Below are 16,732 nucleotides of genomic sequence, written 5' to 3' on the forward strand. Positions count from 1 at the left end.
TCTGGTGAGTCGTTATCCCGTATGTTAGACATTTTCAGTTTTGTGTGTTTTCTGGGCTCTTTCCTATATTTGCCATGATTTTTCTTCTCCTTGCTTTAGTCTCAGTATTTTCTTTCATCAGTCTGTACCTCACTATTCCTCTTTATCTGTGTCTATTCTACTTTCAACCCTTTCTATTGAATTGATTTTAAATGTGGTATCTTTCTGTTTTAGATTAGTCATTTGATAGTTTTCTTACAGTTTCCATGTCTCTGCTGAAGTTCTGTCTCTTCTCATCTAATTTCCTCAACATGTTCACCACAAGCTGTTTAAAGTCCTGGTCCAGTAACCCCACTGCCTGGATCATCTATGGGCCTGTTTTTATTGTCATTGTTCTCCTCTTGATTTTCAGCCATTGGTTTTATCTCCTGGTGTTTCTAATATTTTTAAATTTGACACTAGACATTGGTATTTTAAATTGCAGACATAATTTGAGGCTCTGGACTGTTTCCTTCCAACAGAAGGGTATCCTGTGCTTCTGGCAGGTGTTGAACACAGGGGTGGATCACCACAGTATGAGCAGCCACTGAGCTGATTGGGAAGTGTGAAGTCTATTTGCAGCTCCCGTTTTAGGGTATAGCCCTTTGGACATCCCATCTGGACATCTGTGGTGTTTAACAGGGCTCTATTCTGTTTCTTGGGCTCAGAACGATGCTTTTTTGTCTTCCCAGCCCTGTAAGATTTCAGGAAGCTTTGCTCAGTTTCTTAGCCTCTGGGCAACAGTTTACCAATGAAGAGATGCCTTGAGAGGGAAAGCAACATTTTCCTCTATTTCTGTACTTTCCTTCTGTTCAAGATCTTGGGCCTCTTTACCTTTAGTGCTTTGGGGCCTTCTCTATGGGGCCTTCAAACAGGTGTTCAGTATATTTTTTTCCAATGTTTATAGTTAACTTTCAGGGGAGAGTTGATCTGCAATAAGTTATTCTGCCATTCCTACAACCAAAGTCCTCTCAGATTTTTATATTTATTCCTTTGTATATTTATTGCTTTGAAATAGAGTACAGTGGGCCACAAAAGGAGTTACAGCATAGTATAATATAGTAGCTGCAATGTAAGAATGGACAGTTCCAGTCTAATGGGAGGGTAAGGGAAATTTTCAGGGCAGATTTAACACCTTATCAGGGTTTTAAGGATTGGTTAGCACTGATTTAGCATTCAAGAAGGAAAAAGATACATAAATTCTTACAAGGCACAAGGTATATAAGAGATTTAAGTTCCAAAATTTCTACACATTCCTGACATCTTGCCAGATCTTGTGTAGATAATGAAATGCCTCTGCAACAGAGGAAATGCTGCTTTCCAAGTTGCATCACAAGTTGCACAATATCCAGGATGGCCGACTGTGTAATTGGCATGTGAAAAACTGCCTGGAAGTAGCACCATTTAGTTTTGGCAGACATTGCATAGATGGTCGTAGAAGTGGGAACAGCATAGATGAAGTCCCAAAGGTGAAAGAAAGAAGGCTGAGCAAGTGATTTGAGAAAGGTTCAAGTAAAAGCTAAGGAGGTGAGGAGTAAGACAGTAAGGCTGGCAAGTAGGCTAGGGTCACATTCTAAAAGGCCTCATGAGCCGATTTAAATAATTTGAAAGTTAACCTAAGAGCATGTGAACATACTGATGAGTTTTCGTCGACGGATACAGTTGAGATTGCCTTTTATATAGGTCGCCCTTCCTCTCCTGTGCAGATAAGTTGGAGAGAAGCAGAGTTGGAGGCAGGGAGACCAGTGAGAAGGTTGTTTCATTCATTTGTGTAAGGAATGGATTAAAGAAATAGAACCCTGACAGTTGTTGGTGACTGGTTAGAAATTTGCAGGGATGAGAGTAAGGAAAGTAACATGGGCAACTCTAAGGGTCAGCCTGATAGCTGAAAGAGTTCTGTGAGCACTGATAGAAGCAGGCCCATTGGCACAGTGTTGAGGGCTGGAATTGAGGGATGCCGGTTTCAACTTTAAATGTGTTCAATTGGAAGTTCCTGCAAGAAATACTGGTAGGCAGCTAGATTCTTGCCTCTGGAACTCAGTACGGAAGTCTGGGCTGGAAATAAATATTTTTAAATGTTCAATAAAATAAGACTGAAACTGGAGGTAACATGGGTTTGCCTAAGGGGAGTGGTAGAATGGGTAAAAGGTTATCTGCCTTTAGGAACCCAAATATTTAAGAAGAAGGCTGAGTGAGCGATAGAAGTCTTTGAAAAAAATGAGAACATGCAGCTAGGAGAAAGGATCTATCTAGAGCCAGAGAGGTAGTTGCAGCCCAGAAAGTCACCTGAGAGCGAGAAGCATCCTTTGGCTTTAGGAAAAACAAGGTTGCTGCTCTCCTTGTTGAAGGCAATTTAAGGAAAGCTGAAGAATGGATGGGAAGCAGGGAAAGTGTAGCAGCTTCTGCCTGGGTCTGTTTCCTTGTCCTGAGGGGTGTGGGATATTCAGAAGTTATACATTAGCTGCTTTGGGCTAGATTCTAACACAGGTGTGTTTTTGTTTGGCCAGTGCTGTATTCAAAATACATTTTCTGCTTGGCTGAATACAGACGCCTTTTCAGATCCTTTGGGACAGATTAAAAATCTATGTCACACCTGGTTTTTACTCTGCGATTTTGCTATGTGTTCTAATGCTGTCTACACACAATCTACATGAATTCTGATAAAAAATAGCTACTATTACAAAGAACTTCACTGTATTTCATGTCACTTATGTGTCTTCTTAAGACTCTGTTACTGAATGTAATTTAAGATCCAGATGGCAAGAATACTTTGAAAGTAATCTTTGTATTCAAAGGATTGTCATCATTGAAACAGTACTCTGCCGTAGTATCTCCCACTGGCGTTCTGGTGTTGTAGTGCACACCTGACTGCAGGAACAGTTTCTCATGGGTGGCGTTTGCTTGGAGACCTGACCCTGGTGGTCCTCACTGTTACCATTGAGACTGTTGCTGTGAACTCAGTATGTACAACTTTGGGTGTTCATTGAGCTCCCTGGCCTCTGGTGGCCTTATTTCATCCTTTTGAATGTGGTGTGGCTTCCTCTTTCTGGGAAGCCTGATCTCTCCAAAGAGGATCCTCCATGTGCCTTGAGATTTCATAGTGAGTCCATGGCAGAAAACACATGGGATGGACAAGCCTAGATGTCTTGCCAGTGGGTTTCAGCCCCGGGTAAGTTTGCTATGGCTTCAGTGTGACCAAAGCTATTGACAGCAAAATGTTCTTTGGGGTGAAAGGGTTATACCCAACTTTATTTCCAGGTGGCAGGTCAGTCACTAGAATCCCATTCACTCAGAGTGAGTCTGTATGCAGCAAGCCAGTCTCTGCTTCTGGGCTTCTCTGTCCACACAGCCATCCTCTGGGCCTCTCTGCACTATCATCCTGCACAGCTGTCCTCTGGGCCTCTGTCCTCGGTGCTACCACCACTCCAGCCTCTGCTCTGCTCTCCTGCAGCCTTAAAGCCCTGCCACCGTGTTGCACCCAGAGCACTGGGCGGAGCTCTTTTTATAGAGTCAACTGCCGTGTATTGCCCACAGGTGTGCAGTGAGCTAGACAACCATGGCCAGGTGAGAATCCTGGCCACAGGAACTCTCATTTTATCCACACTAGACTTTTTGGACGTCAGTTCTTCTGGCTTCTGCCTTTTTTAAAAATTGAGTCTATAAAAGGTTTTTCAATAAATGATTTTTGCATAACCATGACTTTCTAATGGCAAATGATAAATGTTTTGTTCTTCCAAATTCATAGCTCAAATATAAATGGATTCATGGGCCCATACGACAAGTGGGAAGCTAGGAGGAGAGGTCTAGAAATCACAGCCTAGAATTTTCAGAGGGAAAAGGCAATCGTCTAGGCCACCCATCTAATTAGCTACAGAGCCAAAGCTACATGAGGTCTTAACCACATCTGATCAAGGACATCCTTCGGCCTGTGCCGGAAGCATCAACATAAAAGGGAATGACTGTTCTATTCACTGTGTTTCTCTCCTTCACCTTAGCTTTATTTATCCTTGTATTTTCTCTTCTGGGCTCCTCCTTTGCCATGAAAAAACACTTTGCTTAAAATTCTTTCATTCCACATGCTGTGTTTGGAAGTGCCATATGATAAATGGCAGATTGACAGCTTTGTGATTTGCCCTGATTAGGTTGTAGAGTTATGTCCCAGCTGTGTGATTTGCTACATATTTACAGATTAGCAAGTCTGCAACCCTGCAGAGTTGCTTTGTTTTATGGATCCAGGGCCTTCCACACTCTTAATTGTATTACAGGGCCTCATCCTCAGTCAGGAGAGGCCCACCTGTTGTGTCTCTGCCGACTCAGCTGAAGCAAGAGCTAGTCGAGGCCACACTCAGTGGCACCCCGAGACCATCCAGTTGAAGCCTTTAGAAAATAGTTGGCTCAAAGTTCAGTGGAGGAAGAAATTGATTTTGGGGTTTTTTTCCCATGCAGATGCTCTATGTCCTAACAAGAACCCCTCATAGTTGTCTGTCTCGAAGAGCTCTCTGCAGAGGATCTGACCCAGACGTTAAGAAACCTCAGTTCTAACCCTGGTGCTGCCTCCCAACACGTGTGCATGGACAAGGCATTTCTCAGCACTGGGCCTCATCTTTGAAATGGCTCACGAGATGAGCTCTGAGGGCAGCTCGTCTGTGATTCTCAGGGTTCTCAGATTCTGCTGTTGCCGAAATGCTCTGGCATTTCCAGTCTTGACCCTCTTCTTGGGAGTGTCCCTACTAAAGTGCTGTGTAAGAAGGCTCCTGTTCATTCTATGGGAGGTGGCGCTATGATTTTTAAGAACTGGTTTATAGTCATAGTTCATCACCAAGCCCCATCATCTTTAGAAGTGAATTCAAAGATAAACAGACACTTCACAAAAGAGGATACCCAAATGGCCATTAAGTGTATGAAAAGGTGCTCAACATCATTATTAGGGATATAAAAATTAAACCTCAGTGAGATAGAGCTGTACCCCACCAGAATGGCTGAAATAAAAAGAATCTGACAGTAGCAAGTTTTGGTAAGGCTATAGAGCAACCAGAATTCTCATCCATTGCTGGTGCAGTGTAGACCATTCTGGAAAAGTTGTTTATTCCCCCTGAAGCTAAATGACCCAGCAATTCAGCTCCTAAGTTTATATCCAAGACAAATGATTCCACATGTTTACCTAAATGCATGTACAAGAACTTTCTTGGTAGCTTTATTCATAATAGCCCAAGCAGGAAACAATCCAAAGGTCCATCAACAGAAGAATGGCTAAACAAATGTTGACATATTCATAAAGTGTAATGCTGCATAGCAAGAAAAAGGGTGGACTGTGATCTGTGACACCATGGCAGAATCTCATAACATTAAGGTCAGAGAAAGAAACCTGACACAAGAGAATGCATCCTGTGTGCTTTCATCAACACGGAGTTTAAGAACAGGTAAAACTTGTCCAAGGTGATACAAGCTAGCATAGTGATTCTTTCGGTGTGAGAGCCTATTGACAAGACTGGGCACAGCTGATGGGAATGTTCTGTGTTTCCATCTGGATGGTAGACGTGTGGGTGTACACATATGTAAAAATTCGCTGAGCTGCACAGACTTGCTCAGTTTATTATGCATAAGTTATGTCTGTTAAAAGCAATGGGAAGAAAGGTGAACTTGAATGACTTGTCTATGTACGTACTCCCATGCAGTTGGTGTTGTACATGTATGGATGTGTGGGGGGCAGTGGGAGCGAGGGGAGCCAGAGGGAAAGAGTATTTAGCATAACATCTCTCTTGGATCAGCCCAGAGCCAGAAATGGGGACTACTACTTTGAGAAGCACAGCAGGTCAAATTTTATGAAAGGAGCCCATCTGTACCAGGCACTGTCAGAAGGTACTCTCTTTTCTAGGAGGCTCTGGTTTAGAGGCTTACTCCCAAGTAAAAGTATCGGTTTTAGATGGAACCTAATAGGAAGTCTGGTGGGCTTTTATCCCCAGGGGTGGCTGCTAGAGAGACGGCCCAGGCTCTGAAAACACTGGCCCAGGCTGCCCGTGGAGTGGCTGCGTCTACGAGTGACCCCGCAGCCGCACATGCCATGCTAGATTCTGCTCGAGACGTGATGGAGGGCTCAGCCATGCTCATCCAAGAAGCCAAGCAGGCCCTGATTGCGCCTGGAGATGCTGAGAGTCAGCAGAGACTAGCCCAGGTGAGGCCCGGCATTGGCGTTTGTGGTCGTCATAAAGGTAGTTGTGCTGGCAGGTTACCCCCTGGGCACCCTTTTCCTGTGTGAACACTCCTAATCAGTAGGTATTTTTAGAACCTTCCAAAGTGACCTATTAATGCTGGCCATACACAGTACCCACTTTTGCAAGTCTTGCCTAACAGCCCCCATAATGTGAGATCTGCTTAATTAAGTCAACAGTGAGTGTTGGGGGGCTTTATTGAATTCTGTCCTTGGAACTTTAGGAGCCAGGCCGTAGTGTGTTTGTTTGGGGCCAATGTTTGCTTAAGCATGTCCCTCTCCTAGCTTGGGAGATAAGGCTGGTTTAGCTGCTCAAAGTTCTAAACTCTTACTCTGTTGTCTCTTTGGATGAGTCTTTGACTGCCTAAGGAAACTAGTTGGTAAGAAACCACCTAGGCAATGGAAAGGAGATGGTGTTAAAAAGAATGACACAGCCCACTTCCAAAGACCTTACCCATTAGCTGAGGATGCCAAAGAGTGCAAACACTAGCCCTCACGCATCCTTAAAAGGCAGCATGCAGGCAGCTCCCAGTTGGTCTGGAAGGGCTCAGAGCCTCCTGCCTGCCCTTGGCCGGGGTGAGGTGGGGGCAGGAGGGGCCAGTGGCACCAGAGGGTCAGCAGAAATCAACCACAGACCTGGCTCACTGTGGTCCAAAGAACTCAACTCCTGGCTCCACCTCAGCAGGACTCTCAAGAAAAGAGCTGTTTCTATTTCTTAGTATGAGGTACCTTTGTTTCAGAACCTGACATAATGCTGGAGAGTTGTATGTTTGACTCACAGTCATGACTTAGCTTGGTGCTGGGGAGCAGGTCGTGTGGACTGTATCACTGTGTCAGACACTTTGCCAAGACAGGATGTTAACCCCAGCAGGAGGCCTGGACGAGGTGATTTAATAGTAAACAATGTCAGGTAGATGCTGGCGGATTATTTCCCCATATTTTTCAGCTCTGCATTCTGTCACTGCTCATCCCCAGTACATGTGCAGAAGCAATTCCGGTGGAAGCTGCTTTCTCATGGAGCTCTTCTCCCTCCGTGTATGCAGGTGGCTAAAGCCGTCTCACACTCCTTGAATAACTGTGTGAATTGCCTCCCTGGGCAGAAGGATGTGGATGTGGCATTGAAGAGCATTGGGGAGTCCAGCAAGAAGCTGCTTGTGGACTCGGTGAGAGGCTCTGGATTGGGAAGGGACGCTTGGGGACCTGGGCTCACCTTAGGTGTGAGTGGAGTCTTTTCTCCTCCATGGGTAGTTAAACCCTTCTTGTATGAGTCCTGTTTTTTCCTCCCAATTTGCCTTTACTTTTGCTTTCTGATCAGAAAACTACCAGGTGGAGCTTCTTAAGTTTTCTTATGAGCCCATGTTGTTATTTGCTCTCCTGACATCCACTGATACAGGAAAGAGGGGTATGTGATCACCGACTTCTTATCAGGACATTTCAGGCAAGGACAGTCAGGTAGTAGAGGGACACGGGTGTCTAAGACTTATTGAGAGAGTGAGTAGTCCGAGGAATTTTGCCTTTGGGCCAGTTCCTCTTCCTGCTTTGTGAACCCCCTTTGGGGGTGTGGGTTCATCTTTGTTTCTGCTCTGCCTGGGGTATGCTGCATACATACCGGGTATGCAAGCAATGAATGTGGTGTGACTAATAGAGTCTAGCCTAACTCTCTGGAACTTTTCACAAATAGTTATAGTTCTTCTCTTGACACTTCCGTTGCATAGAAAAGCGACATTATTAGCAAAGAGTACTGAAAAATAAAATTGGTGGCTATTTTGAAGAATAGGATTTGAAGTTTACTAGCATCTGCCTTTTAATTCTAGAAGGCTAAACCTTTGAGAGTTCTCATCTAGGAGAGCCAAAATAGAGTGGGGTTCAGTGGGCAGATCCCAGGGTCAGAGGGCCCAGGTGTGAGTCGTGGCTCTGCCACTTAGGAGGCCACAGTCCCTGAGGGATAGTTGTCCTTAGCATTTTTAAATCCACTGTGTCGCACACTTAAGTAGGTGTTATAAATTTAAGTGAATGAATGCATGTGTGTATGCTGAAGTTCAGATTTAACATGGGCTCAGACCACACAGAGCCTTTTGGTCTAGATGACTCAGAAATGCATCTCTGGAGCGTCTTTGTACCCTCCGCAGTACCTTCCTGTATTTCTCCCACGCACAGTAACACTTCTCATGGGCTATGTCTTCTGTTCCTTTAGTTACCTCCAAGCACAAAGCCTTTCCAGGAAGCCCAGAGTGAACTGAACCAAGCAGCAGCTGATCTAAACCAGTCTGCTGGGGAAGTGGTCCATGCCACCCGGGGCCAGAGTGGAGAGCTGGCCGCAGCCTCTGGGAAGTTCAGTGATGATTTTGATGAATTCCTTGATGCTGGCATTGAGATGGCTGGCCAAGCTCAGGTGAGTGTGGAGGTGGCTGACTGGACTTGACCCTTGCCTCTCTATTTGGGTGGACAGTTGGGCCACTAGGAATAGGGAACCTGTCAACAGGCCACACTGTTGCCTTCTCTTCCTGCTTAGGAAGCTCCACGACCATATAGGAATGGCATTCCCAAAGACGCTATTAGCTTATGTGTGAAATGCTTCTGGAGATGCAGGATAACTTCCCATCATGCTCTAGCAGAATCCATCGTGTTACTTATGCTCTTTGGAGGGAGGGCAGCTCTGTGTCCTATTGTTTGAATATGTTATGATACAGTGAAAAATCATGTACCTGAGGTTCAGTGGGCCCATCTGAAGGAACTGTATCTAATACTGGGTGTCAAATGATTACAATTTACCTCCTTGAGATGAACAGATAAACCCCTCATTTAGAACCAGGGAGCATGACTAGTCTGGTGTCAGCTTGCAGAACTGTTTTCTCCTGAGCTGTGAACGCCCCAAAAGAGATTCCCAGGGTGTTTCTTGCTCTGTTATCTACAAAGGGTTGTTTCTCAAATGGCAAGCCAGGGTCCTCTCCCAAGTCAGGACCTTGTGGGATGCAGTCAGCTCTGAACATCAGGATGGTGCCCGTCATTTATGCCAGGCTGAGATGTACGAGCTACTCAACAACTCCAGCATTGTTGAGCAAGATGCTGGAATTGTGGCATGGTCTGTGCCCTGGCCTGTATGCATGTGCTCACTCTCTCTCTCTCTCTCTCTCTCTCCCCCCTCCTCCCCTCCTCCCTTTTAATACTTGCACTTGTGAGACAGCACAGCCAGCTCTTCCTGACTCACTTGGGGATAGATGTCTGTCCTGTTGTGTGCATCTCAGTCTGAGCATTTGTCTGGGGAAGGACAGACCCTGGGCAGTGTCTCCACAAGTTAGCAATCTGCAGGCTAAATGGGCTTAATGCAATCTGTCCAGATAACCTGCTTCCATTCCAGGGTGCTGTTAGGTCTCTGAATGCTGCCTGGGAGAAATGGACTGTCCCTAATTATTCTGGCTCCTTTTGACCTTCCAGACAAAAGAAGATCAGATCCAAGTGATAGGGAACCTCAAGAATATCTCTATGGCATCCAGCAAGCTGCTCTTAGCTGCCAAGTCTCTCTCGGTAGATCCAGGAGCTCCCAATGCAAAAAATCTCTTGGCTGCTGCTGCAAGGTAAGATTGGAACAAAATGTACTTTCATGTATGGTTAAATAATGTCTGTGTTTGAAAGATACACCTCATGTCCCACAGCTTGTGCTGAGCAAAGTTGTTCCATCCTTATGTTGTTCAGAGGTAGAGTCTAGAGTGACAGACACTCATATTTTATTAAACTGGCTCATTTTCATGTGCTTTCCCCCCTGAAGATGTATTCTGACTTCTCTTACAGCCTTTTCAAGAGAACTTGCTTAGACTTAAGGACCTCATTGATTTATAAACATGATCGCTTGAATAGATTTTCTTAATGTTATATCTTTCAGATTATAAAAGTATTAATATGCTCATTAAAAAAGAATCAGAAAATCACTAGAGTATAAAAAAGAAAACAATACTCAACTAGCCAATTAGCATTTCTTGAACACTTACTCTGTGCCTGGCACGAATGATAATCAGGTGGATTTAAACATGTTCAATTTGTCATGTGCAGGAGAGCTCTAGGCTGAGTCGGGGTGGCAGTAGGAGTAAGTTGTTTTTGAAAATATATTAAAACATGAATCTGAGTTTTGGATGAAATCAATGTCCTTCTTCCCTGTTTTCACCCGAGCAAGTGGATAATGCAATACAGTTTCTGCTCCAGGGCTACTATGGCAATTTAGTTCAATAACTAGTGATGAAATGCTGGTATATGGAGAAACTGGGGTGACAGTCCAGGAAGATTTTATATCAGCAATCCCACATAGGCATGTTTTCTTAGCTTTCCTTGACATCACTGTATACAGGGAAGCAAATAGCAGTGAGACATTAAATGCAGGCCTATTCAGATATATAGCCTGATTAGGAAACTTTAAAAATGTGCACATTAGTGATTTTTAAAACACATATCTTGGATTCTACTTTTTAACGTTTTTTAAACTTGGTTTTGTTTGTTTCCTTGTTTTTTCATGTGTCTCTCTCCTGGTAGCTAAGTGGCTGTTTTTTAAGTTGTCAGAGTCAGGAGACCTGAATTCCAGCCCAAGCTTTAGTATTGGACTAACTTAGTTACATTGATCAGTGGCTCAACCTATCTAAACTTCATCTGCAAAATAGGGGTGTATACTACAGCTCCCTTAAGTTCTTTTTAGTTCTCAATCTATAAACAATCATGGTACTAATGGTTAAAACCTGTCTCTGGTCCCTTTTAATTTGTAGTGTTATTTTTTGGGCAGGAGGTGGGTGCCAGGAGATAAGATAATTTCAGAGCAGTTCGCCTGAAACCTTTGAGTTTCTTCATTTATTCCCAGATACCATACTTTAGCTTCAAATAATAGCTAAAGCCCCTAGGAGATTGGGAAAATACCCTCACATCCCCCCACCACCTTAGGCTTTGTGATTTTTCAAGTGAGTGAGGGCCTTCCCGGGGTGAGGAATGAGGAGGGAGGGGTCATGTATTCTCTTCTGAGCAGCTGTTTCTGATATAAAAACCTCTCTTGATCACTATTTTTTTTTTTACAAAGAGCTTTTGGATAAGGCAACGGATGTTTCCAGGTATCTGAACTCAGTTGTTTTTCATTATCTTCAGTTTTTTGCATCATTTCAAAAATATAGTTTCCAACCTAGAATGGGCATAGTTCCCTTTTTTTTAATTGTGGGAAGAAGGGGAGAGTATACATTGGCCTTTGAAAGCCAGATAAGGAAGGAAACACAGGCCCTGAAGGAACGTCAATGGTGTCACTACTCCGTGAGTGTCTGGAGGCCCTGTGGTGGCGGCGCTGAGGAAAGGACCTGGAAACTAGGTGACAAAGGTTTCTTTGTCCCTGTCCTGGCTTTCAGCAGCTGACAGGGAGTTCCCAGCCTGATGGTTTCATAGCCAAGTAAGCACTTAAAAATCATCACGTGGAATGACTGTCTGAGGATGAAACTGTTGCAAGAAGATGCTGGCACGTCCTCCTTGGCTTCTTGGCACATGTTGACAAACTGTGCTCCCTGAGGTGGTTCCCCACTGGAAGCTCTAGCCAGATCAGGTGAGTCAGGCAAGCTCCTCTTGGGAGGTACAGCTCTGCTCAGCTCTGGGGCCCTCATTCATTCTCTTGCCATTTCATTTGTTCATTAAACAGATTCTTACACCCGCCTGATGTGGCGAGGCCCAGCGCTGTGCTCTGGGCACATGCTGAAGACGACAGGGATGACCCTGATGGAGTTAGAGTAGGGCACACACCAGAGTGTGCTCCTCATTCTATCCGGGCGCCACAGCTGTCCTGTGCACAAGTGCCCTTGGAGTTGAGCGACAGGAATGTGATTTTCATTGCCTTGTCTTCACCCCTCACTGCCCCCTGTTCTTGAGACAGCCAAGCCCTTCCTGTCCTTCATGTAGACATCCCCAGAGACCCCAGGGATGCCACTGGGGATCTAGTCCTGGACCAGCTTGGTCCTGCATCTGCTGACTTGAATCCTTTGGTCTTTGTGACCCCCATGATTCTTCCTACTTTGGGGAAGAAAAGGCTTACTTCTGGAAAAGCACTGGAGTATCTTTTTCCTCTGTTGTTTATTCTGCATCTGAGCTCAGATACTTTTGAGGAAGCTGACCCCTTGGTTTCTGATGCCTCGTGGGGAGGAATGCATTTTCTGGTGCATGTCCAGTTTGCTGTTCTTCCCATGTGACTGGGGGACTCAGGATCTTTTCTGACAAGCTGGGTAGAGCTGGAGGCCCTTGTCTTGGAAAGGCTCATCAGCCTTCTCTCTGACTAAGGACTGGTCTGATGCTGCCTGGACTTAGTCAAGAAAATGGAAGGCAGTTTGCGGTGGCAACAAGGAGGGAGGTCCCCCCTCTGAGCTCCTGCCCTGAGCCACTGCTCACTATAGTCACGCTGGTCATGACTGCTGGGCTGAGAAGACTTCCCACCCACAGCTGCCGGCATTGGGAAAACCCCAGGCCAGGTTTTTTGCGGCTTGCTAGTCCTTGCAGTTGGCTTCTCTGCCTGGGCTTCCCTGGGCTTTGAGGTTCCTGCCAAATGGGCCTCCTGTCCCCAGGGATGGTGAAAAATGATGACCCCATCAAGTACCACTTCATCCTATAAAATAGAAAAATGTAAACTGGGCCTCTGGTCTGGGGACCTCCTAGAACATTCTCTTAATCCAAATCAGGCTCTTGCTCAGGCTTTTACAATTGCTTTGGTCCATGTTGAGCACTCCCTTGTAGAGCCCCTGCCCATGGCCAAGGCTTTAATTTTCTTCCATGCTCCCTGCAAAGCCTGCATGTATCTGGTCTCTCTGCAGCTTGGAGAGCAGTCTGGTGTCATACCCCCCATTGCTGCTTCCTTTGGCACAACTTCTTTGCATCTTTTCTGCTCATTGTCGTACCTCTGCAACTGGATTGCAAGCACCCTGCTTTCCTAGAGAGACTTAAACTCTATGATTTTGTAGTCCTTGTGCCTTGTGCATAGCAGGAGCCAGGGACTAGAGAGGGTGGATATCAGTTTGCTCTTTCCTGCCTTCTTTAGCGCTTCCTTCCTTAAGGAAGGGAAGTGTCTGATGTTGCTTTTTTTCCCCTCCAAGCTCCTTAGTGGATGATTTGTGCTTAATAGATCATTAAAAGCATGTATTGGTTCATTTTCTTCTCTCACTCCTACCCCAACCCCATATGTATTTAAAATCTCCCTTCAGAGCTCCTAAACTCTGGCTTAATCAACTTACTATCTCTTAAACACTAAACAATTTGTATAAAAATTGTAAAAAATAAAAATGACTACACAGTTCAGGCCTATTTGGATTTATGTAGAACAGAGGGAGGACACTCCTGACCTTGGCCATATTGTTATGACAGTGTAAATCGGTTAATTCAAATGTTTTTAGTAAATTTACTGAAATGCTTTTAAAAATAACATTATACACCTCCTGTTAACAATTTCTGATCTGTCACTCTGTCATTTTTCTATGCACTTTCTTTTTACAGTTTTGGGCTCATACTGTTTATACTGTTTTAAAGTTTATTTTACTTAGTTGTGTATCATGAATATTATTCAGTGACATTTGGAATATATTATACGCTATGACTTTAAATGGGCGCCCAGAATTCTGGTGGACCATTCGCTTAGAGCCCTTTCTGGTTTGCCCCCAATTCTGTGCTCTTATAAAAAATATTTATACTTTAAAACATAAAAATACTATTTTTCATTGTCAAATCTACACCATAACAATTTGCCTCTGGGTCACTTAGTTTATTATTAAACTATGTAATGCAGACTCTAAAATGAGCTAGGAAGATAAATGACACCTATATAATGCTCCTCAGTCACGGGTCATTATTACCCAAGTGACTCATTTAGACACACGATGCTTTCCTGGCACATTTATGAAAGAACCAACCACAGACCCTTATTTTTTTATATCATTAATGTACAATTACTTGAACAACATTATGGTTACTAGACTCCCCTATTATCAAGTCCCCCACACATACCCCATTACAGTCACTGTCAATCAGCATAGTAAGATGCTATAGACTCACTACTTGTCTTTGTATATACTGCCTTTCCCATGTCCACCCCCCCCTACATTATGTGTGCTAATCGTAACGCCCCATTTTCCCCCTTATCTCTCCCTTCCCACCCACCCTCCCCAGTCCCTTTCCCTTTGGTAACTGTTAGTCCATTCTTGGGTCCTGTGAGTCTGCTGCTGTTTTGTTCCTTCAGTTTTTCCTTTGTTCTTATACTCCACAGATGAGTGAAATCATTTGATACTTGCCTTTCTCTGCCTGGCTTATTTCACTGAGCATAATACCCTCTAGCTCCATCCATGTTGTTGCAAATGGTAGAATCTGTTTTCTTCTTATGGCTGAATAATATTCCATTGTGTATATGTACCACATCTTCTTTATCCATTCATCTACTGATGGACACTTAGGTTGCTTCCATTTCTTGGCTGTTGTATGTAGTGCTGCAATAAACAAAGGGGTGCATATGTCTTTTTCAAACTGGGCTGCTGCATTCTTAGGGTAAATTCCTAGGAGTGAAATTCCTGGGCCAAATGGTATTTCTATTTTGAGTTTTTTGAGGAACCACCATACTGTTTTCCACAATGGTTAAACTAATTTACATTCCCACCAGCAGTGTAGGAGGGTTCCCCTTTCTCCACATCCTCACTAACATTTGTTGTTGTTTGTCTTTTGGATGGTGGCCATCCTAACTGGTGTGAGGTGATATCTCACTGTGGTTTTAATTTGTATTTCTCTGATGACTAGCAATGTGGAGCATCTTTTCATGTGCCTGTTGGCCATCTGAATTTCTTCTTTGGAGAAGTATCTGTTCAGCTCCTCTGCCCATTTTTTAATTGGCTTATTTTCTTTTTGTTTGTTGAGGTGCATGAACTCTTTATATGATTTGGATGTCAACCCCTTATCAGATATGTCATTTATGAATATATTCTCCCATACTATAGGATGTCTTTTTGTTCTACTGATGGTGTCCTTTGCTGTACAGAAGCTTTTTAGTTTGATATAGTCCCACTTGTTCATTTTTGCTTTTGTCTCCCTTGCCCGGGGAGATATGTTCATGAAGTTGCTCGTGTTTATGTCCAATAGATATTTGCCTATATTTTTTTCTAAGAGTTTTATGGTTTAATGACTTACATTCAGGTCTTTGATCCATTTTGAGTTTACTTTTGTGTACGGGGTTAGACAATAATCCAGCTTCATTCTCTTACATGTAACTGTCCAGTTTTGCCAACACCAGCTGTTGAAGAGGCTACCATTTCCCCATTCTATATCCATGGCTCTTTTATCGTATATTAATTGACCATATATGCTTGAGTTTATATCTGGACTCTCTATTCTGTTCCACTGGTCTATGGGTCTCTTTTTGTGCCAGTACCAAATTGTCTTGATTACTGTGGCTTTGTAGTAGAGCTTGAAGTCAGGGAGCATAATTCCCCCCTGCTTTATTCTTCCTTCTCAGGATTGCTTTGGCTATTCAGGGTCTTTTGTTATTCCATATGAAGTTTAGAACTATTTGCTCTAATTCATTGAAGAATGCTGTAGGTATTTTGATAGGGATTGCATTGAATCTGTAGATTGCTTTAGGCAGGATGGCCACTTTGACAATATTAATTTTTCCTAGCCAAGAGCATGGAATGAATTTCCATTTCTTAGTGTCCTCTTTAATTTCTCTTAAGAGTGTCCCATAGTTTTCAGGGTATAGGTATTTCACTTCCTTGGTTAGGTTTATTCCTAAGTATTTTATTCTTTTTGATGCAACTGTGAATGGAATTGTTTTCCTGATTTCTCTTTCTGCTAGTTCATCATTAGTGTATAGGGATGTAACAGATTTCTCTGTATTAATTTTGTATCCTGCAACTTTGCGGAATTCAGATATTAGATCTAGTAGTTTTGGAGTGGATTCTTTAGGGTTTTTTATGTACAATATCATGTCATCTGCCAACAGGGACAGTTTGACTTCTTCCTTGCCTCTCTGGATGCCTTTTATTTCTTTCTGTTGTCTGATTGTTGTGGCTAGGTTTACCCCAAATTTTATTTTAAAAATTCTCACATCTAAAAAATAGTTTTAAAAAGTAAGATAATCCACAGCTGTATATTCTCTGGGTTCACCAGTTATAAACATTTGGTTTTTAATGGGAAAAGCCTTATATGAAAAGCAGGTTTCTTTTTAAAAATGCAGATAAATAGGAAACACAAAAAGAAATTAGCTAAATGGAAAGCTTATGTGATATGTGGAAATTTTCTCCACATGCGGACATCATCACGGTTGAGGGCACTCTGCACCTTCTGTTGATAAATGCTAGTCTGCCCATTCAAAAGTATGTCTTGAAGGCTGCCACACACAACACAATATTGGATACATAAATCACTGGAGTCAATCTTACAAAAACTATTTGAGGATTCTTAAGTTCAGGAATGCTTTTCTTCCCATCACCCTAAATTTAAAATTCAAAACTGTATCTCCTCATCAAATAATTA

The 16,732-nt window shown here is 43.4% G+C and overlaps 1 protein-coding gene across 9 annotated transcripts in view; it reads left to right on the top strand.

Annotated features, from left to right (window-relative positions):
- TLN2 (talin 2) overlaps nucleotides 1–16,732 on the top strand; it is a 440,089-nt gene that overhangs the window by 324,468 nt on the left and 98,889 nt on the right. For all 9 annotated transcript variants that reach the window (XM_073211939.1, XM_073211935.1, XM_073211941.1 and 6 more), the window contains 4 exons: nucleotides 5,982–6,190; nucleotides 7,270–7,389; nucleotides 8,421–8,618; nucleotides 9,662–9,801. In XM_073211939.1, the coding sequence (XP_073068040.1) occupies nucleotides 5,982–6,190; nucleotides 7,270–7,389; nucleotides 8,421–8,618; nucleotides 9,662–9,801 (667 nt within the window). The remainder of the gene's footprint in view (nucleotides 1–5,981; nucleotides 6,191–7,269; nucleotides 7,390–8,420; nucleotides 8,619–9,661; nucleotides 9,802–16,732) is intronic.

Source organism: Manis javanica, chromosome 8 (genome assembly GCF_040802235.1).
Source record: "Manis javanica isolate MJ-LG chromosome 8, MJ_LKY, whole genome shotgun sequence".
Lineage (NCBI taxonomy): Eukaryota > Metazoa > Chordata > Mammalia > Pholidota > Manidae > Manis > Manis javanica.